The 25,262-nt window shown below is 21.4% G+C and overlaps 5 protein-coding genes across 6 annotated transcripts; 2 read left to right on the forward strand and 3 right to left on the reverse strand.

Annotated features, from left to right (window-relative positions):
* Nucleotides 1–759: 759 nt before the first annotated feature.
* Mccc1 (Methylcrotonoyl-CoA carboxylase 1) lies at nucleotides 760–6,632 on the reverse strand. Of its 2 annotated transcripts, XM_011498855.1 has the most exons (10): nucleotides 6,479–6,632; nucleotides 6,330–6,399; nucleotides 5,840–6,224; nucleotides 5,654–5,755; nucleotides 5,421–5,506; nucleotides 2,596–2,892; nucleotides 2,288–2,497; nucleotides 1,733–2,227; nucleotides 967–1,152; nucleotides 760–905 (listed from the first exon to the last, which is right to left on the reverse strand). In XM_011498855.1, the coding sequence occupies exons 1-10, from the start codon at nucleotides 6,514–6,516 to the stop codon at nucleotides 795–797; spliced, it is 1,980 nt and encodes a 659-aa protein (XP_011497157.1). In that variant the 5' UTR covers nucleotides 6,517–6,632; the 3' UTR covers nucleotides 760–794. The 2 variants fall into 2 exon arrangements, with proteins under 2 accessions (XP_011497157.1, XP_011497156.1); XM_011498854.1 differs by having other exon boundaries at nucleotides 5,421–5,755.
* Nucleotides 6,633–12,614: 5,982 nt separating this feature from the next.
* LOC105361733 (uncharacterized) lies at nucleotides 12,615–14,769 on the forward strand. The gene is made up of 4 exons (XM_011498986.1): nucleotides 12,615–12,648; nucleotides 13,659–13,826; nucleotides 14,000–14,308; nucleotides 14,369–14,769. Exons 1-4 carry the CDS (start codon nucleotides 12,646–12,648, stop codon nucleotides 14,615–14,617), a joined length of 729 nt encoding a protein of 242 aa, XP_011497288.1. The 5' UTR covers nucleotides 12,615–12,645; the 3' UTR covers nucleotides 14,618–14,769.
* A 2,747-nt stretch (nucleotides 14,770–17,516) lies between these two features.
* On the reverse strand, nucleotides 17,517–18,343 carry mRpS28 (mitochondrial ribosomal protein S28). Its single transcript, XM_011498987.1, has 4 exons — nucleotides 18,339–18,343; nucleotides 17,953–18,046; nucleotides 17,757–17,878; nucleotides 17,517–17,693 (listed from the first exon to the last, which is right to left on the reverse strand). The coding sequence occupies exons 1-4, from the start codon at nucleotides 18,341–18,343 to the stop codon at nucleotides 17,546–17,548; spliced, it is 369 nt and encodes a 122-aa protein (XP_011497289.1). The 3' UTR covers nucleotides 17,517–17,545.
* A 428-nt stretch (nucleotides 18,344–18,771) lies between these two features.
* beg (malonyl-CoA-acyl carrier protein transacylase beg) lies at nucleotides 18,772–20,059 on the forward strand. The gene is made up of 3 exons (XM_011498857.1): nucleotides 18,772–18,851; nucleotides 18,937–19,270; nucleotides 19,579–20,059. Exons 2-3 carry the CDS (start codon nucleotides 18,972–18,974, stop codon nucleotides 20,021–20,023), a joined length of 744 nt encoding a protein of 247 aa, XP_011497159.1. The 5' UTR covers nucleotides 18,772–18,851; nucleotides 18,937–18,971; the 3' UTR covers nucleotides 20,024–20,059.
* A 927-nt stretch (nucleotides 20,060–20,986) lies between these two features.
* Nucleotides 20,987–24,392, reverse strand: LOC105361605 (N(G),N(G)-dimethylarginine dimethylaminohydrolase 1). The gene is made up of 5 exons (XM_011498856.1): nucleotides 24,102–24,392; nucleotides 23,500–23,602; nucleotides 23,312–23,409; nucleotides 21,559–21,654; nucleotides 20,987–21,285 (listed from the first exon to the last, which is right to left on the reverse strand). Exons 1-5 carry the CDS (start codon nucleotides 24,354–24,356, stop codon nucleotides 21,031–21,033), a joined length of 807 nt encoding a protein of 268 aa, XP_011497158.1. The 5' UTR covers nucleotides 24,357–24,392; the 3' UTR covers nucleotides 20,987–21,030.
* Between the last annotated feature and the right edge of the window lie 870 nt (nucleotides 24,393–25,262).

Here is a 25,262-nt window from a genome sequence, read left to right on the forward strand (position 1 = left end):
GTAAAAAAAAAATTTTTTATATATGAAATTTATAATGAAATTTACATTAAATAAGAAATCAAAAAACTAATTTCATAAGATAAATTTATGAGTTATGATTACTAAATATATAATTATATTTTTATTGAAAGTATTTCAACATCATACATACGTAATTTATTACGAACATTTTTGGAGCTGTAATTTTATGATTTATTTATATATATTTAGCAACATTTTACGAACATTACGTGAAGATCTGCATTCTAGATTGACATGATAAATGTGATAACGACTTGTTCAAATAATATAAGATTTAATAACAAATATTTAAATTCTGTTTAAGATTTTCCATAATTGATTTACATAATTGAATGCAAAAGAAAATTATGTAATAATTCAGAAAAATTCATTCAAAATATTAAAAACTTCAAAAAATTTCTGTTGAAAGATGACTAGAAATAAAATAGATAACAGCAACAGACTGATCTATTTTGACCTTTGGAAAGATAAAACTATTATCCATACACATCAGTTTCTTGGTATTATGGTGTTAACTTATCAGTAATAAACATAATTATTGTTACAAATACACAAAAATTTAATTATTAAATTAGAAATTTATATTAACTCTAACATCAAATAATTTCAATAAGATATGGTTTGATGATTTAAGTATAAGAAACCATACATGGCAAATATGTTTATTATTTCTCATTTAATCAATAATAATTTTTATCAAATGAGTGTAAATTTTTAAATTAAGTCTGCTAGATGTATTTAAAATTTATTTTGTTTGAAAATGAATTCAATAATTATACAGGATCGCCTTTAAATTTTATCAAGAGCTTATTTTTGGTAACATTTTCTCCAATTTTACACAAAATCTTTTCAACCATTCCAATTGATTTTGCTTTAACTAAATACTAAAAATGAAAATAAATTTTTAATTTTAATTTAAATCAATTACAAAATTGACGATCTTACCTCCATTTTCATGGCAACAATTATTAGCAATGGATCACCAATTTGAACTTCAGTACCTTCAGTAACTAATATTTGGTCAACAATACCTGGCATAGGGCTAATTGCAACATCAAAATATGCGCTACTTTGGTTTAATAGCTCTTTTATATACTTTGGTGGAGGAACAACAACTTTCCAACTTCTATCCTGCAAAATGGATGAATATTACAATAATTGTAATAATACGAAATTAAAAAACTGTAAATGATTGTTATGAAAATAAAATGTTTATAATTCATTTTACAAATGAAAAATAATTTGAGTTGTAGTTATTCACAATATTTTTCCAAAAGAAAATATGTAGTATTTAAATATTTTAAGAAATTATAAATATCCTGAGTATATGTGAAAAGAGAATATAAAAATAAAGATAAAATTAAGCTAATTGTATAACAATGCATCGCTTTTCCAGTACATAATATTTTAGACTAGTTAAATAGTTTAATTTATTCAGTATACATTTTATTTTAAATTTACCTAAGTAGATGAGAGGTTTTTGCCTAAATTAATTATATTGACAAAGAATGCTGAAGAATTTTAAATTATATATGTTACATAAACAAATATAAACTCCAATATTTTAGTTACAGTAGTTTTGTATTTAAAAAATTTATATTAAAATAATTTAATGAAAATTTTTAGACGATATATTTCTACACATATACACAATATATTTATTTAAATTCAATTTTAGAATTAATAAAAAATTAATGTATTATAAACTTACACAAGTAAATAAATGTAATTCGTTTCCCATTTTAACAATGTAACACTTTCGTACAATACCATCAATATTAGATTTTAATAATAGTTTATCATTTTCTTGTTTTAAAGATCCTGTTACTGTTTTCCACTGTCCAGAATAATTTATTCTCATACGATATACTTCTGGTTCAATGTATTGTACACTAATAACATAATTTTCATTATTAACTTTAAAATCAAAGAGTCTGTCCAATGAATGATTTAATCGTAGTCCAGTTTCAACTGCAAAAGGATTAAATGGATCGTTTGTGCAAATAGAAAATTTTAAAGATTCTGCTTCTTCATTTAAAATGAGTGCAAGTGCTGCATCGGCTAGCAAATGATTTGGTACTTGAATTTCATTTAATAAAGTTTGATAATTTTCTTCTACAAATCCAGTGTGAATTTCGTTATTTCTAAACTTTGGATGTTTACAGATATCTTTAATAAACTCTATATTAGTTTCCAACCCTACAATCTAAATTTTAAACTTAATATTTATAATAAATTAGAGTAATTTTTTAAATTATATACTTACATTATATTCTGAAAGCTTAGATTGCATTATATTTAAAGCTTCGTTTCTATTTTTTCCCAAAACTATTAATTTAGCAATCATTGGATCATAATGTACTGATACTTTATCATTTTTACGAATGCCAGTATCTACTCGAACATTTTCAGATAATATTGGTGAATTCAAATAGAAAAGTTTACCAGTGACTGGCAAAAATCCTTCTTTTGGATTCTAAATGTGTGAGATTAAAGTTTTCTTAAAATAACATAAATGTGATTTATATATATCAAATCAATTGATTCGTATAGTATAAAATTAAATATTCTTACTTCTGCATATACTCGAGCTTCCAAAGCATGGCCATTTAATGAAATGTGTTCTTGTTTCAGAGGTAATTCTTCACCAGCTGCAACTCTAAATTGCCAGTCAACTAAATCTATACCTGTAATCATCTCTGTAACTGCATGTTCTACTTGCAAACGCGTATTCATTTCCATAAAATAGAATGTATTTGTATATTTATCCATTATAAATTCAATTGTACCAGCGCTTACATAACCAACAGATTTTGCTGCCTGAATAGCAGCTTCGCCAAGCTCTTTTCTAAGTTTTTCTGAAATTCCAGGCTTTAAAAATTATAAACTGAGATTAAAAAAAATTTATTTAATGAGATTCATGATTTTAAGTGAATTATGGAGCTGGAGTTGCAATTAATTATTTTATTATAGTTTCAATCTATATACTTAGACTTGAACACAAGTGTATTTGCAGAATTTATAAATGCCAAAAATGTAATTCAAGTAGTAAGAAGAAAATACCTGAGTACCTAGAAAACACCAGGAGATGCTCATATAATATTATCTTTCATATATCAAAGCAACCTTCAATCTAGCAAGCATATTACTTAAAATTATATGGTGAATAACAAATCTATTTTTGCTTTCTTATTTTATTAAATGTACTATATATTTTGGGATTCATTTTAATAACCTTCAAATATTAAGTACTTTTTTAAGTATAAGAATTTTTATAGAAAATAACAATTTATATTGTACAAATAAGTAGTAAACACATATAATTTCTTGTACGAGGGAAATAATTTGTTTTAATTATATGGTGTTAATGGAACAACTTAAAAGATCAAAATTCTTTGATATTCTAATTGTGTTAATTTATATAGTGAATTGTATTCAGTATAAAATGATCTAAGTACTACTATCAATTGAAAAGAAAATTTTATCAACACATTAGTAACTTTATGAACTCTTATGCGGATTGAAATGCATTTTGGAAACGAAAAGATGTACAGATCGTTAATTCATTCATATAATAATCAAGCATATTCATTAGGAGTCAAGTTCCATTCAGATTTAATTTTCTTCATTCAATAAATAGTAACTGTCTCTGATCTAATTATACCGTAAATATTGTGAAAGAACTAAATACAAATAAAAAATTCAAAAAAATATATTAAATATGAATTAAATAAATAATGAAATAAATAATTTCAATAGAGATTTTAAATAACATATTACATATATAATAGTTTGCAATATGAATATATTTTTTGAAGTATAAAAATCAAAATAGAATAATTTGATTTTCTAATAAAAAAATATTAAATAAATGATGAATTAAAGACAGTAATCTGGTGATTAAGAATTATTTAAAGCTCGAATTTACATCTATATGCCAAAGAAAATAAGAAAAATTTTTATCTTCCGTCACAGATGTTAATTTAAATTTAATCAATTATTTATATTATGAGAAAGAAATGTCTTTTTAAAATAAGTTATTTCATTCTAGAAACAAAAATATTTAAACTTAAATATTTAAATAATAAGTATTTAAATTTTAAATAATTTAAACTTAAACTTGTTTGGTAAAAACAAGTTAATACAATTCTTTAAATACAGTTACTTTAGATAAAATAATGTTTATAAATAGTAAATAATAATGATAAAATAAAATGTTTCATAAAATTTAAAAATTTTTTTTGAAATTATATAATAAGATATAATAACGATTTTGTGCTAAGAAAAATATTAATGATTATTAATAGATGTGATCAAGTTCATATTGTAATAAATTATTTGATATCGTTCCACTTATGTATTTATTAATAACACATAAGTTGCCTTTTGTAAATTAAACTAGTTATTTTAAATATGTATTATCTAATTAAATTTATATTAAATAATTTTATATTATAGTTATACTTTAAAAAATAGTAATGAATGGTTAAGAAATTTTATTCATACTTAAGCATTAAGTTTCTGTGTTAAAATAGTAGTAATTTTAACCTTGAAATTCATTCATCAGCAATTAATTAGCAATTTATAGTTGTAGATTGTTTTTTCTATTTTTATCAAGACCATATTTCAAAAAAAGGATGAAACAGCATATACATAGTAATCTTTAAGCCTTGGATTCGTTCTAATATATATAGTTCAATAGCAAGTTAGTAACTGCAAGTTAGTAAATTTCTAAGATGGTTCCATCTAATAATAATATTGAAATGGGCAAATATCAAATATTTTTGTTACTTTCCATTAATGAAAAACTTTGTTGTATAATATATAAAAATTTTGTACATCATTAATTTTTAAATTATACAATTCTTCTATAAGTAATTAAAGTTAATTGATTTATTGTTATAAAATAAAAAGATTTTATATTTTAATAAACATCTATTAGTTTATAGAAATTATTTATAATTTTTGATAATTAATTTTATTGCTATTAAACTTGATAATTAACTTGATACTTAAATATGTAAATTAAAAAACCAAATATTTTAAGTTAATAAAATTAGATTTCATCTCCTATTAAAATTTTAATACTATTTAGTCATAATATTTAAAAAGTATGATAATCTTAGCGAAAATAGAATGGTTTTTCTATAAGATAAAATTTTGTTCTCTATTTTCATATTTCATTTCATTTTCTATATGGAATCATTCACTATTCATTATCACTATCATAGATATTTCACTATTTATTTGTAATTTGTGTAACTACTTACCAGCACATTTATATTTCGTTATAGTGATAAAATATTTTATAAGATAATATTTTACATTTAACAAAATTTTCTAAATATGTTTCTAGATCTAATTTAATATTTTATTAATAAGAGTAAATTAATACTCACAGCAGGAGATTCCTCAATAATCTTTTGATGTCTTCGTTGAATTGTACAATCTCTTTCAAATAAATGAACAACATTACCATGTGTATCTGCAAAAATTTGTACTTCAATGTGTCTTGGTTCAGTAATATATTGCTCTAAAAGAATTGCTGAATCTCCAAATGCTTTTTGAGACTCCAATCTAGCAGATTCTATTGCTTGATAAAATTCTCTTTCATTCCATGCAATTCTCATACCTTTACCTCCACCACCACGAACTGCCTTAATCATTACTGGAAAACCAATTATATGTGCTTCATTCATTAACGTTTTATTTGATTGGTCATTTCCATGATATCCTACTCAAAAAACATTTTCATTATAATAAATCAATTTTTCCATGTTAGAAAGACAAATTAAAATTAGCATAAAATTAAAAATACCTTTAATAATTTGGACTCCGGCATTAGCCATAATTAATTTAGATATATTTTTAATTCCCATTTTTTGGATAGCAGTAGAAGATGGTCCAATAAAAATAATATTTTGTCTTTGACATAATTCAGCAAATTCAGCATTTTCAGATAAAAAACCATACCCTGGATGAATTGCTTGACATTTTACATTTTTAGCAATTGATATAATTTTATCTTGCCTTAGGTAACTCTGAGATGATGGTGCTGGTCCAATACAATATGCTTCATCAGCAAGTGCAACATGCATGGAATCTTTGTCTATTTCACTATAAACTGAAACAGTTTTGATACCAAGTTTTTTTGCAGTTCTTATAATACGACAAGCAATTTCTCCTCTATTTGCAATAAGAATCTTCAGAAATATATAAAAAATATTTAACTTTTTAACATAAAGTAATTGTAATGAAATTATTTATATAAATAACAATTATGTTACTAAAAAAATTAAATAAATTACCTTATCAATATTAATTTTACAATTTATTACTCCGATTGAAAACTTCTTACTTCCATATATTAAGTTTATTCTTAAAATAAAAATTTATATATATATATATATATTGATTATAATTTAAAATATTATAATAATATTTGTAAATAATTTACTTATTCAATAATGGCTCAAACTGTTGTATCTTAAACATTTTCAATTCTAAAATACAATAATTGATAAAAAGTTGGAAATCCTACAATAGGAAGGTGTTTCCTATTAGACTCGAAATAATTCTAATCGATTCCATACATTTCCGACAGTTTATTATTTAACAATCATATCTGAATATACAGTTAATAATTTTATCTCATTGGTTCTTGCAAACTTTTGGAATAGTAATTGATTTATAATAAGTAAAATTTGTCCATAAAAATCGACCAATAAAAATCTAGTAAAGATAATTTATTAGCACCAAATTATTGCTTAATTTTTAGGCTATTATAGTAATAAATATTTAAAAAGAAAGATATTTTTTAAGAAGCTGAGATTTTAATTAATTTTTCGAATTAATGGTTTAGCGAAACCTTTGTATATAGTATTAACATATAGTATAAAAAATATGTATATTATAACAGTCACTTAAAAGGCCTATAAAATAATTAATAAAGAAAAGAAAAAATCCAATGTATGGACTATCATTTCATTAACAATAGAGCGTAAGGACAAATTTATTCAATTTGTAAAATTTCAATAAATTCAATAAATTTTGCAAATTAATAACAAAAAATTTGTTAATTTCGATATAAGTTTAATAATTGCTTTGAGAAACAACAAAAAGTGTGACTTATTGCAGTATAGCACAGCTACTGAATAACAAAATTAATGTACAGAAAAAATTAACCAATTTTAAGTAATCAGTCACCAAGATAGTATATGTAAGCTCAAGTTATTTAATTATTAGAAAGATATTTTGAAAATATTGAAAACAAATTTTTTACTTAATTTTTTTACTTATATTCATTAAAATAGGGAGACAGTTGAAATGGTTAATTATTTTGTAACTAAGTATTTTTATAAAGGATATTTATTACTTATTACATATATAGTGAACCTAAATAGAACTTCAAATGACTATTAAATTCGATCAGAGATCAAGTGTTTGAACAATAACATTAACTAAAATTATAAGACACTTAAAATAATAAAAATTATTATGATTTAAACTCTAGTAAAAACTGTTTTAAGTAATGTGTATTTTAAATTTATGAAGAACTAAAATCATATAAATAATTTTCTTTCTAAATTTCTTGTCAGAAAGTACAAAACGTATATTTTTTACTTTCAGCAATTAATTACTAGATTTATCTGCATAATATAATTACCAATAAAATACAAAGATGGAAATTGAACAAATATTGCTTAACTTGTTGCTAAGCTTATTAATTAATTAACAGAATGTACAAAAAATTTTGTTAACATTATGAGTTAATTTTATATTATCAAAATATTAACCTACAAGGTTTCAAATTTGTAATTAAATATATAAATATAAAATGATATATAATAATTTCTTAAAGAAATAAAATTTTATTTTATGAAAACATCTTAATTAAAGGATTAAAAGATCTTATAAATATTAGTAAAATATAAACTATTATTTAACTTATTTTAAAATCATTAGTACCAGAATTTATTTAAAATAATTATTTATTATTAAAAAATGATAAAATTGACTGAATAGAATTGATACATGCACAAGAATACTTACTCTAAGATTTTGGTAATTATTTTAAAATATTCAACAAATATTTAATATATTAATATTAATATTATATTTTTTATAATTATGTTTTGATTTAATTTACAATAATTATTGTAAAAACATTTTAAAACTTATATAAAAAGCAGCTTCTAAGTTCATATTAAACAAAATATTGTCATTACTGATACGAGAAAAAGAAAAAGCAAAAAAATGAACATTTACAAATGAGGAAATGTAAGTACTACCTCTTAAATTTCATTAATAATTAAAATAGTTTCGATTCAGAATATAAAATTCTATAATTGTCATTAATCAAATGAAATAGATTAATTAAAAGAAAAATGAATTTATTTGCCTAAAATTTTAATACATATAAATATGAATACTGCGTTACCGTAATTATGAAATTTTTTAAAAGAAATAATAATATACTTCACTAATATATTTATAAATCAGATCTTAACTTTTAGAGTAAATAAAAAGAATTGATAAAAATGCCAATTTTTAAAAAATGATTAAGAATTTTTAATATATCCATATTTAATAAATTATTTAAATACAGGTTATTTTCAATTGTAATTTCTAGGACAATTTTAAAAAATAAAATTGAAAAACATATTATTATAAAATTTTTGTTCATACAAATTAATTTCTAAATACATACATTTGTTCTAAATTATCATAGTCTAATACATGACTAATAATATAAATAACGATTTTTGGAACGTTTATTTCAATAAGTAATACATATTGACAAACATATTTATAATTAATTAATATAAGTTAATAATATTTTATTCGTTCTATTCATTATCACCTTTTGGTTAGTATTAAGAGTATTAATATGGAATTTGGTAAAATATTAAAATATGTGATTTTTTAGTAGAGAAAAAGATTACAATATCTAAAAAATACAAGAACTTTTACTAACAATAATTGGTAGTGCAGATTGAAAATATTTATATTTTTATTACCTGTTCTATGATTGTTTAATATATTTTTATATACAATTTTATTTTTTATGGATTATTTAGTAGTTGAATAACTACATAAATAATACCTTTCAATGCGTATAGCATAATTTTTTACATTAATTAATTAATTACTTATTTAATTCCTTTAGTGTTTAGAATAAATGTTTTATCTTCAGTTTTGCAGTTATAATATATAATTTTTATTTTACTTTTTACACTTTTACATGTGAACGAGTTTGCATTTATGTGTTCTGCGTTATATTTTTCGCGTAAGACACTTCATTTCAAGAAAACATTTTTTGTTTATAATTTATTTTTAATTATTTATTACTATTTTGATATCTTTATGAAGTTTATTTATTATTTTTTTATAATTTGTTTCCAATTGTTTTTTTTTATTTAATTAGTATCCTTTATGTTTAGTATTTGTAATTTATCTATTTGTGTGAGAATATTAAAAAGATAATTATTTTCTAATAAATTAAATATGTTATTTAAGTATTGTATTCTTATAGCAAATACATTGATTTTCCAGACAATTTTTTTTCATGTATATTTCTGTTTCATATTATTAATTAATATTAATTGGTGCTTTTATATGCATATTTATGGTCATCGCTGGTTTTTAAATGTTGATATATACTCTGTACTTAATTCTTTATTATTATTTAACTACCAAAACCTACTCCTTTATTTACCGAAATTATTACATGAAATATCCAAAAAGAAATTTAGCCTATTTATTGGTTAGCATAATTTCTATCTCTTGGGGTATTTACGTAAATAAAGGATCCGTCTTTGTTTGTTTTCCTTAATCAAAGTTCAGTAGTTTAACATTTCATTATTTATTTTCACAGTTAATTGAAAGCCATTGCTTTTTCTAAGTAATATATTGTATGTAATGTAAAATTGTCTTATACTTCTAAAGCTTTACTATTCATTTTTATGAATCGTATTATTATATGATTGTCTGGGATCAGATTGAAAACCTCCCTGTGATGTTGGGTGGAAGTGTTGTTGGCAAGTGGAGGAGGCAAATGCAATTATTCAATTCTACAAATAGTATATCTTTGTCTTTCCTTTATTAAATACAATAATGTAATAATAGTTAATAGTTATAGAATGGAGAGTATAAGTGACTTATGTATTAAGTTTCTTCAATTATTTTTACATGTGTGCGTGATGAGCCGCCGCTGTTTAATCTATGTTGAGATACGTTGATAAATACTGGAGTTATACTTTTGTTAATTTCACTCTTGAATTATGCTTGCGCAAACACTTCTTAAATATAGTTTAATGTATTTTGATTGTGTGGCGTCATGATTGGTTTATTAGATTGCTTGTTACTTGATGATTAATTTGTATACATTGAGCTACAGTGAGTGATGACTTTGGACGCTTGAAGAAAGAAAAGTGAGCCCGTCATGGAGACTCCGTAATTTATAACTAGCAAAAGAGCTGCGCATCAGGCGCTGCTCAAATATTTTTCGTAGAAGCAGCGCGACGCCGGTAGTGTACCGATGCCTGTTGCTATGCCGATTTATAATCGTATATTCGAGTTTTCAGCATAGGAAATTTCCAGAATTTGCTACATTTTTTTGTTTTTAACATAAATGTCCGGCAGCTTATACCTCTTCCACTTTTGAATTCCGCTTTCAACTGTTTCAATCCCGAATAATGGTTCGGTATATTATTTTTATTATAAGTAAGCAATATTCATTCCACAGCTCTTATTAGAGATTCATTTTTAATTGAATTCTTTAATTGCAAATATCTATGAAATTCTGGAAATGCTGAAAAAAGTATTGATTAAAAAAAATTTTGTTTAGCTAAAGAATATAAAGAAAATCCCATGAAAAGTTCATAACTATTATCTATTACATTTATTTATTAAGTATTATTTATGAATGGTAATAAATCATAACTATACAAACCTATTTCATGAATTTATTGAAAATCTGTGACTAGACACCATCTCTTATTACTTTTATCATCTTAGAGATCCCTGAATGTTACAATAACAGTCATTCAATTATATCTGCTTTATGTTTATCTATTTTTTATTTTTCATGTAATTACTTTTCTGTTAAGTTTTTAGGTAATAATGGCCCATTTTCTGAAAAGAGTCTGGTTATTTTCTTATCAACTGAAAATCATATTTTATTCTGTATATTATTTTGTCTGCGTTGATGAATTTATTTATACTTTCATTATTTGATTTCTTATCATTCTTTAATAATTTGTATTACTTTAATGTCGGTTGATTTATCTATATATTATACTCATATTGGAAGATTTGCAATCCAGTGTCATCTTCGATTTTTCTTTTTTTATATTTTGAATTCCATATGCTGTATTTATACGGTATTTCTTTTGTTTATTTTATCTTATAACTATTGTTTCACATAGTTTTAATGTTATGAATGAAATATATGATTAATAATCATATATATTTCAACCACAATATTATATATATTAATCATACATCCGAATGTATATATTCTTTGCATTCAACTGAATTTGGAATATTTTGTAAAAAAATTGATCGAGAAATTATAATGTCCTTTCATTAGTTTTTAAGATCTATGGATGCCTCAAAATATCTCTTGGGTACAAATGACATATTTGTATATTTCAGTTTATGCATTTTTCTTTATTGCCTAATTTATCATTCTGTCTAACCGAATGAACCCATTTATATCTATAATAGTTCATATAAAATTATCTAGACTTGTCTTATAGCTATAAGTTTGCCTAATAATATGGCATTTTGTTAACAATTTTGTTATCGTTAGCCTTTTCTCTTAATTCATATGTATGTTTTTATTAAATTTATTTTGCTTTATTATTGATAAAGTTTGTCTTGCATTAGAATAATATTTTAGAGACACATTAATAATCAATAGACAATATTTTTATTGTATGGGTTATAATTGTAGTTATTAAATTATGAAATTGTATCAAATTTGCTTTCTGGTAAATTAATGTAAATATTGTGTTACTCATTATTTTTATATTGTTTGTGATTCATTTTAATTTATCTACGTACAATTTTTGACCAAGTAAAGAAGACTGAAATAGTTTTTTATGTTATTTTTAATAAAATTTCTATAATTAATAATAAAACTGGATATTTCCTTTTTACATAATACTATTCAGTATTTATCCGCTTACAATAAAATAATAAAATATAACACTTTCATTTCGTCTTTAATTCTACAAGATAATAATTTATAGATTATGTTATTTGTCTCTTCAATTCACTTCATAGTATAAATTATGTTTATTATATCGAAGCAATTAAAAGAATAAGATAGTTTGGCAATAGGTATAAAAATGTATACTAGTAGTAATAGAATTATATTTAAGAGAATCGATAATTTATTTATTCAAATGAAGAATCAGAAAGAATAATGAATAGAAGAATTTCTATCGTTGGTAATATGTACCCGTGTGTATTATATAACGGAGTATTTAATTGTATTATAATTTTAATTATATAACTTGGTAAAACAAATAATTGGTTTAATTATATATACAATATTTTCGTTTATTAGTTTTGTGAACATCAATCAACTATCAAATTCTTCATCATTGTTGATCTATGGTAATAGAATTTATAAACCTGATGCGCGGAAAAATATTTGCAATAAATTTATGATATATAAAATAATATTAGGTATTTTATTGAGTTAGCACAATATGCAGTGATTTATTAAACAAAGTATTTTTATACTAACCTAATAAAGTTTATCATTTTCTTTTATTAAAATATTAAAATTAATTGTTTTTAATTTTTTTTTTATAAACATTAATTGCATATTGCTGATAGGCTCATATGATTTAATGAAATAAAACGAAAAAAGAATACGCAGTAGCATCGGATAAAAAATTATTCAGACAGTGACAATTACTATAAAATTATTTATTATACTAAAATTAAATGTCAATTTTTTCTAATTTTATAACGAGTAACAAATTTTTGGAAGTTAGATTTACTAAAATATTTAATTAAATTTATAATTATTACTATGTCTCGTGTTACAATAAATAATATTGAAAATAATTTATAATTAAAATCGGCGTTGATTCTGAAATTTTATAAGTAAATAATATAAATTATTGTTTTATCTAATATTTAAAATGGTATAATTTTTAGAAAATTTAGAATACATGGATGCTGATTTGATGATTGCATTTATGGTATTTGGCACATAATAACCAATCAATGTTACGCTTTGCTGAACAAGTACTAAGGGTTTTTTTAAAAAGAAACAGAAAATGTCTACCTATTTACAATGATACTTAAGTTCCTTTTTTATAATTATATAAACGTATGCTTTATTTAAATTTTATACTGTAAAATCAATATTAAATTCAGCTATGGTAAGATCATATTTGAATACTATTTTGAGTTAGTGATTTTCTAAATTACTGATATTTTTATTAATATAAAAATTTACAAAAGAAAATTTTTTTAGACAATATTTTTAATATATTTAGTAGTAATTTATACTATTTTTTTTAAATGTACAAATTTTGTTTAATGTTGAATTTAAACCTATTATAAATATATAATTTAAGAAAACATTCAACATTGATGATTACATTTATTAGCCATCTGCTGTATGTCGTGGTTGTCGGAGACCATTGTTTAATGAAAATAATGGAAGAAATATATTTGACGATTCCTCCTTAATCAAATCTTTTGATTGCTATGACTCTTATTATAACAAATGGTACATGAAATTAAGTTGTGGTATAGAGTTAATTACTGGACAAAAGGTGTGTATATCTTTATATTTTGTATTATAAGTAACATAATGTAATGATTTTAAATCTTTAATATCGATTACAAATATTAAATATATATTTAGAACTTTATATTTAGTAATTATTTATATATTTTTATTAGAATTACATTTATTATTGTAAGCAATTAATAATTTGATATTTAGGAAATAAAAGAAGAGAAACTGCCACAAAGATTATGTCAAGTTTGTTTTCAAAATGTTGAAAGCTATATTAATTTTCGATTTGAATTGTTAAGATCTAAAGATATTTTTCTTTCATCATATGAAGATATCGAAGTTATAAATGATACCAAACCTGTGGATGTAAAAAATGTATTATTAAATAATTTAATTCCAAAAGTTAATATGAATGATACCATTAAAAAATTACCTGAAGTTCATTTATATCAAACTGAATTTAATAATTCTTCTATGTTATCAAATCTAAAAATAATTAATTTCATGTCAGACGCAGTACCTGAAGATATTATAAAAATAAATAAAAGTGTATGCACTGAAAATAATATACAAAAGGAACTTAAAAACGATTATGAAAATAATAATCTTAACCATTCAAATACATCAACTAAAATTACAAATATACCAGAAATTAATTTTCAACAATCTGATTATGATATAGAATCTGAAATAGATGTATGTTCAGGGGAAGATGATGATGTTTTTGTATTAGACATTCAAAAACTAAAAAATGAAACAGTAGATATTTCTAGTTCATCAGAATCTGATATTGAAGTTTGTGATTACAAACATAATGATAAATGAGCAATTTAAAATTTTTGAACGGTAATGAAACTTCAATAATGTAGTAATTGTGTGCTGTGGATTTGTATATGATTGTAAGGGACTCGTCATTTAAGATATTTTTATCATCCATAGTTAATTACTTTTCAAACCAATTATAGAATATATTGCTACTATAAAGAAACATAAAAATGTAATATTATGTAATATAAACATAATATTCAAAAATCGTTTTATAAGATACAATCTTTAGAAAACAGCTGTGATAAGACATCAATTATAAACTTATATATTGATTTTATAACCATTATTTACCCAAAAATAAAATAGCACTAAATACTTTAACATAAAAATTTCATTTTATTTGACACAAAATTAATTGAGATACAAATACTATTCATTGATTGATATATTTATCGTATTAAGTAAAGAGATAAATATGGACACCTATCAAATTAAAATTTTATTAAATTATGTTTTAGAAAATTTGTATTAATACAACAAATTAATAGAAATAAAAATTATAAAAGAATATATTAAGTTATTGAAAAATTATTAAATTTTTCAGTTTATAATACATTTATTACAATATATATTATCTAACAAAATTAAATAATTAAGTTTTTTAATTTTACCACTTAATAAATAATACAATTTTTATTTTTACTTAAAATATGTGTTTCACAATTCATTAGATTTATCACGTTTATAAATGTAATTTAATTATTTAAAATGAATTTACAAATACATTTTAACCCTATTAGTAATTCATTTTTATTTTTTACCTTACTCAGTAAATTCTATATATATATATATATATATATTTAATATATAGAATATATACTATATAAGAAATAGATGTTTTCTTTTTAAGCAAACATAAAACAGTCTAATTTAAGAATCATTGAAGTTACGCAATTCAAGTTATGTAATTTATTTCAAATTTTAAAAAAAATTTCACTAAATCTAGGTCATCATTAATCATTAATTTAAAAATCCATCAATATAAATTATACTTTATACTTAATAACAAGTAAATTGTTCTCATGCTTTACTTTAGAAAGTTTTTAGTTAATAGTATATAAAATATATATTGCCACATATTCCTAAGTTTATAAATAATTCTATTAATTTGAGGATTTAATAATTGATACAACTTTTGAGTACATTTTGTCTTAATAATATCTGATTAATTAATTCTACCAATTTATTACTATTGTTTTATTGCTTATTAAGTTTAACGTACCTTATCATTTTACGCAAAAATTGTCAGTTTATAGATATTTTCAATATTTATTTTATTTAATTTCAGATTTAATCTTGAAAGAATATAATTTCTCAAAAACATTCATAGTTCGAATTATCGGACCTTTAATTTTTCGTCAATTTTGCTGGACATTTTATTACTCGTATTATACTTAACAATAAATCAAATAATTATTAAGAACATGCCGTATTATTTGCATGTATGTATGCAATTCATAAATATCGAAGTTAATTGTAACTTGATATTTAATGCCTTCTTAATTGTTTTGCAAATTGAAAATATTTTTAAATTCATATCAAATCTTATATTCAGATGTTTTTGTGTTTTTAAGAATCAGAATTATTTAAGAATTACCACTATTATCCAGCAAACTTCGAAATTTCAAAATAATTTGGAACTCTTCAGCATTAATAAAAAAAATTGTGAGCATTGACCCAGGGGATTCCATTTTTGTAAAAGGTTCTATATTATCTCGTCCTCAATAGTCTTAGGTTATTGAAAATTTCAGTGTTGGTTGAAATAATTTTTCAATGGTAGAAAATAACGAAATTAATCGTTTAACTTCGGAAAACCATAAGTAATAAAATTAAGATAATGTATTTTTCTGATTTGCAATTATTCTATACAAAAATAAAAAGAATTTTCTAGAAATTACTTTAATGAATGTAAATATGAAAAAATATTCTTCAGATTATTTAATATAACATACATATAAATATGTAGAACATTAATAACAAAATATATCAATCATTAGTGCCTGTGTAACACTGTATTGATGCTTCTGATAAAAATATACATTGATTGAAAATATTTTTCATATATGTAAATATCTTCATTACATATATAATGAATACACTTCTATATAATAAATCAATAATAAGTATCTAAACAGAAATTAATCAATAATAAAATTCTAAATAGAAATAAATCAATAAGTATATAGATGTACTACGTTCTATGTATGTTTATTATCCATAAATATAAATAATATGTATTTGATAATATTTATTTATTTAATAATCGTTGAACATTAGAACATTTTAACTTAAAAATACTAAAATACGTTACTTTAAATAATTCGAGCTACTTTTAGAGAACAGGTGTTGAATTTCATATTTTTCACTTTAGAATTACATCGTTTTCATAATTTAAAATGATTATGAAAATGATAAAAATTATATGCATACAGTTTAAGATTTTAAATATAATTTTATATTATGGATTTTCTGTCTGATGACTAATTTCGAAAAGATAAATTAAACTTTTAAAAATTAAAATTTTATGATAAATTATATCTTAGAAATTGTTGAATATTTTTTGAAAATATGATAAATTTGAATCATAAGTCAAAAACAATAATTTACTCAAAATTAATCTCAAATTCGTCAATTTTGTTTCATATAAGACATTTCTTATCCAAACAGAATTAAACCTTCATTTATTTCTTTATTATTATATTTAAAAATCGATAACATTTATTATTTAAATAAACAAAAATAATTTTTTAATTTTGTATTTTCTTAACACTTAATTCATCAGAGAATATTAAAGCATATGTAAAACAATAATATCTATTATGATTTCTGATTTAATATTTTACGCTATTTAACTTATAATAGTACTTACATAAACAATTTGATTTATATTTGTCAAAAGTAAATAATATAAATTAAAATAATATATTATATAATTAATTTGTTTTCTTTTATTAATCCTAGAAGAATGCAGTCTGATTCCAAAATAGTTGTATCTACATCACTTCCTAGAAATCTTGTAGATATTTCTAAATCTTTAATTTGTAGGTAAACGGTTGCTCCTCTAACAAATTTGCTAAATAAATCATATAAAAATATATCATTGTTGTTACTTTATTAATTTAAAAAATTGATATACCTATTATTCTGCATTGGATTCGAACATACACAATAAAATTTCCATCCAAAATCAATATATAAATCATTATTTACAACTTGAAATATTTTCCCTGTGACTATTTTTTCTTCAATATTACCTAGCTGAAAATAATTATTTTTAATTTTCTTAATATTTTAGTATTGTTACGCATAGTATTAATAAAACTAAGTTTTACTTGTATAAACTTAGAAAATCGGAGTAAACTAGCAAAATATGTATTATTTGTATTTTCTTGTTTATTTATAACTTTTTTCGATATATGTTCAATATAATTTGATCCCATAAATTGTTTACATGAATGCTTTATATTATTTTGATTGATATTTTTTTCAATTGTAGTTTTATTTAATAGCATATTATCTGATTTTTTATTCGTAAATGTTTTTAATAACAGCGGTGTTAATTTACAAACATGATTTTTATATAATTGCATGAATATTTTTTGACGTTTTTGCATTGTATTATAAATAATATATAAACTTAATAACATTAATTACTACTACAATCAAATAATTTTCTTGTTAAAAAATTCGATCTACAAAATCAAATAATGCGTTTTACTGCATAAGGTTATGTGAATTCTAATAAGAATAAATATTCTGTAGGTTAGGTATAGTTGAAGTACATGAATTCTGAACACGAGTAAATGTATTTATGGATCTTATACAATTTAAGTTTACAACGTAATATAAAGTTTAATTTATTATCACGCGTAGGATAATTAAATTATATAAAATGTTTCAAATTTTTCAATATCTTAAAATAATAAATTTTTCAATTGTACAAAAATTAGAATATTCCATTTCTAATAGATGTTTTATTAAAGTAAATAATTGTTATTTATCAACTGACATAAAAGAACCCTCAATTGCTAAATCACTAAATGATTCTACAACCTTCTCTGATGCATGTAATAAAGAATGGGCAACAACACCTTATTCGTCAATTGCTATTAATTTAAAGGAAAAAACAAAAAAATCCAAAATAAATCCGTCTGATACATCAGTTATTTTATTTCCTGGACAAGGATTGATTAAAGCAGGAAAAGTAAAAGAATATTTAAAATTTCCAAAAGTAAAGACGTTATTTGAAATAGCAAATGAAATTTTAGGATTTGATCTTTTGAAAATTTGTTTGAACGGCCCACAAAATATTTTAGATCAAACTGAATTTAACCAACCAGCTACAGTAGTAATGTCATTAGCAGCTTTGGAAAAATTACATGATGAGAGACCAAAAGCAATTGAATCATGTGTAGCTGTTGCTGGTTATAGCATTGGTGAACTTACTGGATTAATTTTTTCTGGAGCCATGACTTATGAAGAAGGTTTAAAATTAGTTGCAGTGAGAGGTGCTGCAATGCAACAGGCTTCAGAAATATCATCTCAAGGAATGCTTTTTTGCTACTGTTTACCTTCATCAAATGTATTTCAAATATGTAAACAAGCTGAAAAGTGGGCAATAAATATCGGAGCTTCACACCCAGTTTGCAGGTACTATTTTAATAGTATAATAAATTTATAAAAAAATTTGTAATCAAATTAAAAATGTTGAATTTTATAAATTAAAAATTCAAGTATAATTTAATAAATTAATTTTTTTACAATCTTTTATCATATAATATTAATTATTATAATTATTACAATTAAATATCTAATTACAAAAGTAAAAAAATGTAGTTATTAAAAATATATATAAGTACCTAAAAATTTTATATAAAAACTAATTTTTTTTATAAAAAATAACTTAGAATGTATAAAATTCTGTATAAATTTGTTATTAATACAAAAGTTTTTCTAAGGATTGCAATATACTTACATACACAAGGAAAAATTTTTGGCGGATGTAATGAAGCTCTCAATTATATACAAAAACATAGTGCTGAACTTGGTTTAAGAAGAGTACAAAAACTTCCAGTATCTGGTGGATTTCACACTATTCTAATGGAACCAGCTTTGAAAGCATTTACCCAAGCTTTAGACAAAGTACAACTAGAATTTCCAAATACCTCTGTTTATTCAAATTATAATGGAAATATATATTCTTTCAATCAAAAACTTAACCGAAAATATTTAATAAAACAAATAATTTCACCTGTGAAATGGGAACAAATTATACAGAAAATATTTAATAGACCAATTGATTTAGATTTTCCAAGGACATTTGATATAGCATCACATGGAACAATGAAAACCATATTACAAATGATAAATGCTAAAGCTGCTCAGAAATGTTATGTTTATTAATGTTTTAATTAATAATTAGAGCTTGAATTTTCTACAGTAAAATAATATAGATCTATTTTTGTTTATAATTTTCATATATATTAATATATTTTTAATAAATTAACCATTTTTTAATTTTTAATTACTTTTAATTTATATTTGTTAGAGAAAGAAAAATATAATATGCATAGTTAAATGCACATAAATAAAGTTACATTATTCAGTAATGTGTGGTTATAAATTTGATATGTGTATGAAATTGATAAAAATATTATAAATGATCCTAATATGTACAGTACCCAAATATTATGTATCTTACAAGAGAAAAAAATAAAATTTATTATTCTGATAAAAATTTGTTCTAAATACAGAATGAAAATGGTATAATGTTAAATGATAGGGCAGACTATCAATTTGTTCAAATACATTTACAAAAAACAATTTGTTGATAATTAACCAATATTAAATTAATAGAACTTAATATAAAACAGATTAATGTAAACAATTATTTGATATTAAATGAAATATTTAAATATTATAATGTAACTAAAATAAACTAATTAATTTATATTTTTTTTCTATATTTATTACTTTTAATCATAATTTAAAAAATTTATATTACAATTAATTTATATTATTATTCATACATTGTTCATACATCATACAATATTCATACATTATTTATACATACTATTTTGCAATATCAATAAATTAAATATAAATCATAATTTGAAACAGTTTTAATGTTATTTACAGGGTACAAGAAAAATTGGTTATATTATTTTATATAAAAAATTTTGAAAGCATATTTTATTTATATCAAATATATTATTTCATATATTCAATAAACATCTTTTACACACATATAATTGAAAATAAGAGAAATATTTGAAGTTTACAATAAGTAATTACAATATTTCCTTTTTTATCAATCAAATAATTCTTAAATAAAACAATAAGATAAAGTAATAAATTAAAGATTTACAAAATACTTTTATAGACGTTATATTTTTTTTATTTTTGAATATTTAAATGTTTCTAATGTGCCTTGGTCTATGCACTAATAAGCAACACGACGATAAACCTGAACTTAGTTTTGCTAGTTCAGAGATAGATAATACTTTTATTGGAAATTCTACTTTTTCTGCAAAAACTTTACTTGATAGTGGTATCTCATCACATATTCTATGAATTAATGTTCCATTTATGTATAGAACATTAGCAGCTTCATCTTCAGGAACTGTTAAGGTTTGATAGTTGTATGTTGCTTCCCTTTCAATTCGCTAAATAACATTTTTTTATTAATAGAAAATCTTTTGAATAATATTATATGCTGTTAAATATGATATATATCTAAAAATGATGTATTTAAAAATAAATAAAAATTAAATTATTTTGTAACCCAAAGGACATAAATAAAATCTATTCATTAAATTTTATATGAAATTGACTATTTAGTTCTAAAAATTAACATAATTTGTTACTTAAAAATGACTCGAATATTAATTAAATACAAATGTAACATTAACTTAAAGTTGAATATATAAAAGGATTACCTTAAGCACTTCTTGTGATTCTTTGCCTGCTCCAACACAAATAACTTCAGATCCTGCCATTGTTACTAAAGCTTTCAAACGTTTAGATTCTGCTACCTATTAAAAAGTATTATTCATTTAATATTAAATTGAAAAATGTTAAATTAATTTAAGTTAATTTGAATCGTATTTAATTTTACAACTTCAAAAGAACAAAGTTGGCATTTCTTGATATCAGATGTGTATTATGAATTTTTTATAAATCATTATTGTACATATATTAAAGGTTACAAAAACATTTTGAATATATATATTTATTAATTAGTAAACTAACTTTGTAAGAAGAAGTAAGTTATTGGAAGATGTTGGAACACCAAAACAATACCCAATCTATTGTTTACATAAAATAAAAACCACACACATGCAAATAATAATCTAATAATTAGCGCCTATTCTTAAAATTTTCATATTTTACAAGATTTATACTGAAATATGTTTAGTGATAGATTGAACAACTTATATTAATATTTTCACTATTTTATAACTACATGCGTAAAATAATTATATAAATATTTTACGTGTGCTAATTTGTAGCTATAATTTTTAATTGATTTATATTTTTATAAAATCTATAAAATAAAATTGTTCTAATTTAATTCCTAGCTTTTCTTATTGAAGCAGATTTAACCTCTGAAATGTTGTTTCCTATGTATTTTTGTTACCTCCAAAGCATATATTTTCATTTAATATACATTTAATATTTAATTTTTACAGTTATATTGTTTTTTCCTTGAATCTTCATTTCCATAATTCATCATCCATAGTCCAGATGTTTTTACTATTTTTAATTTAAATATTAAATTTTATACCGTACAAATATAAAGAAAAAAATATATCGTCAAAAATATCATGATTAATAAATATTTAATATTATTACTAAAATATCAATTTATAAATGAATAGCAAATCGCGTAACAAATAAATATGCAATAAATTATTTTTAAATTTGTTTCAAAACATTAATAGTTGCTTAAAATTATTTAAAGTATGTTATTTTCTAGCATATTCTTAAAATAAATTATAATAAGTATTTTGTATTTTGATCTTGTGATACTCTTTAAAAAACACAAAAATAATAAAAAAATTATGTGTGAGCTGAAATAATTAACCTTATGTCAGTATAAGTAAATATCAATCAATGCACAGTTTACCACAATTTGAAGTAATTATAAATACTCAAATTGTCTCTGTTAATTGTAATTAATAGTACCTAAAATCATTTACTAAATGTCGTAATAATAATAGAAAGAAGATATATAAGTGCATAATAATAAATATTCTAATCTATAAATATATTAGCTTGTAAATGATTAAAAATTTAATATTAAAAAAAAAATTGTATAATCAAATGATATATATTCTTAATTTAACTATTATTCTTGAAATAATATTAATAATATAAATTATATTCAAAATATTGATTTTAAAAAATATGCAAGAAGTGGAACAGCAATTTATATTGATTTCACGATTTTTTATTTGAATTAGAGCTGTGGAAAACTTCTTTATTTATTTATCTTAAATATATTACAAAATAGTAAACTAAATAATTTAATATTTAATTTTTAATATATATATATTTCTATATAAAATAGTTTAAATAATATATGATATTAAATATTTTAGAATTTAGTATTACTAAGAAAATATTATAAAAAAAATTGCTATAAAGTTTCAGAATGAATGATAGCTACTTATATATTTTTCAGTTTACTTTAATAGGTACACAGGGATATTCTGGAAATGCTGCAGCAACTGCTCTTGCTCCAGCTTCATTTGTAAACCGAGATAATCCAATAAAAAATTCTCTCCCTAAAATAGAACAAATTTTTTTAATTTACTGTATTAAAATATTTGAATTAAAAAAAATCTTATATTATAAATACTTGAAAATATAAAAACCTGTAAATAAAACATCACCACCATCTAAACACGCATTTTTATCAGATATTTCTATAAGTGGAATCTCTAATTCTTTTTTAAGCACTGTTTGTATTATTTCAATCTAAAATATACAATTAATTTAATTTAGTGACTACAATTTATATTTTTTAATAGAAAAACATCAAATAATATAATATTAAAATTAGATCAATTTTATAGAGCTTATATGTTTTAATATATTTCTGTTATGTAATAATCCTTTTTAACAGAATAATTAATTTTTTTAATTATTTAGTATTGAACTTTTCAAAACTTTAAAAAAATCTAATAAAACACAAATTGTATACAAACTTATAAAAAAATATTCAAGATACATAATTTTAATATCATTAAATTATCTTTAAATCTTTAAATAATACAAACGAAAAATATGAATACAGTTTAAAATAAATTTTATTAGTTTTATAATTTGACAATGTCAGTTGGAATACTTAAGTCATACATAATTTTTTTAATATATTAATTTTTTTATTTTATAGTAGTAACTTTATTATTTAAAAATTATAATTTCAAATAAAACGAAAAATTTTTCTAAAAAAAGTACAACTTCTATTGCTTACTTCCTTATGACGAGATGGTTCATTAGGTTGTGCAATAAGGGCAATACCATTACAGACGATAGCTATATCTTCTACGAATACGCATAGAGGCGAATTTTCATCAGGAGGCATTTCAATAACATCAATACCTAATTCTCGTAATAGCTCAGCAAGAGCCTGATGCTGTTTTTTTGCTTCTTCAAGTTGTACTTCACCACAATTTCGTAAAGATAACGGAATTCGACATAAAACTGCGTGTGTATAACGTATCGACATTTTTCTTCAAAAACAATCTTTTATAATATATATATTTTATTTTAATTTACTTTTTTAAATTGTTCATATGTTATTATATTTATACAACTTTTAAAATGATTAAATTTATAATCTCAGAAAAATCCTATGAAATAAATCTTAACTAACGAATTATTATTTTTGGCCTACCAAACCATTGACAAGTATAGAATAAATTAATTTGAAGCATGCGCAAATTATTTAGACTAATTTTATTTATATTTATATCATAGCTTTTATTATAATTAAAAATATCGAGTTTATGTAATTTGGAAAATTCTATTAATTTTCTCATAAAAATTTAGAAGAAATACTTATTATTTAATATACTATTTAATATTTCTTTAATAAAGTATAACACTATAATTAAAGTTAAGAATGAATTCAATAAATATATTTTTTAAACGAATAAATTAATTTAATTAGTTACGTTAATTTCATTATTTGAAAATTATTTTCGATAATTAAAGAAAAAATAAAATTTTGTCTTTGTTATACGTCATACACACTTTCAAAAGAGCCTATAAGCTTATATCTCCATTATCCGTGGTTTAAAAATGCTTTCTCTGGATATATTGTCTGACTCATATCCCCTGTATTGTTTATGGGATTATTTGATAATATAGTAAGTAATTAATTCATCAAAGCGTATGTAATCGAAGTTTTATTTTAATGTTTTTCAATATGTTCTGCATAACACATATAATAATTAATTAACATAAAATATTTTATACTTTTTCTTAATAAAAATTTTCACTTAAAATAATAAGTAAATTACTTCATTTTATAATTTTATAATTTTATCTTCAATCTACAACTTTCAATAACTAACTAAATATTACAATCACATTAATTAAATTGAGGCAATAACAAGTATATGCTACCTGT

This window comes from Ceratosolen solmsi, unplaced genomic scaffold, assembly GCF_000503995.2.
Source record: "Ceratosolen solmsi marchali unplaced genomic scaffold, CerSol_1.0 scaffold30, whole genome shotgun sequence".
NCBI classification, from domain to species: domain Eukaryota; kingdom Metazoa; phylum Arthropoda; class Insecta; order Hymenoptera; family Agaonidae; genus Ceratosolen; species Ceratosolen solmsi.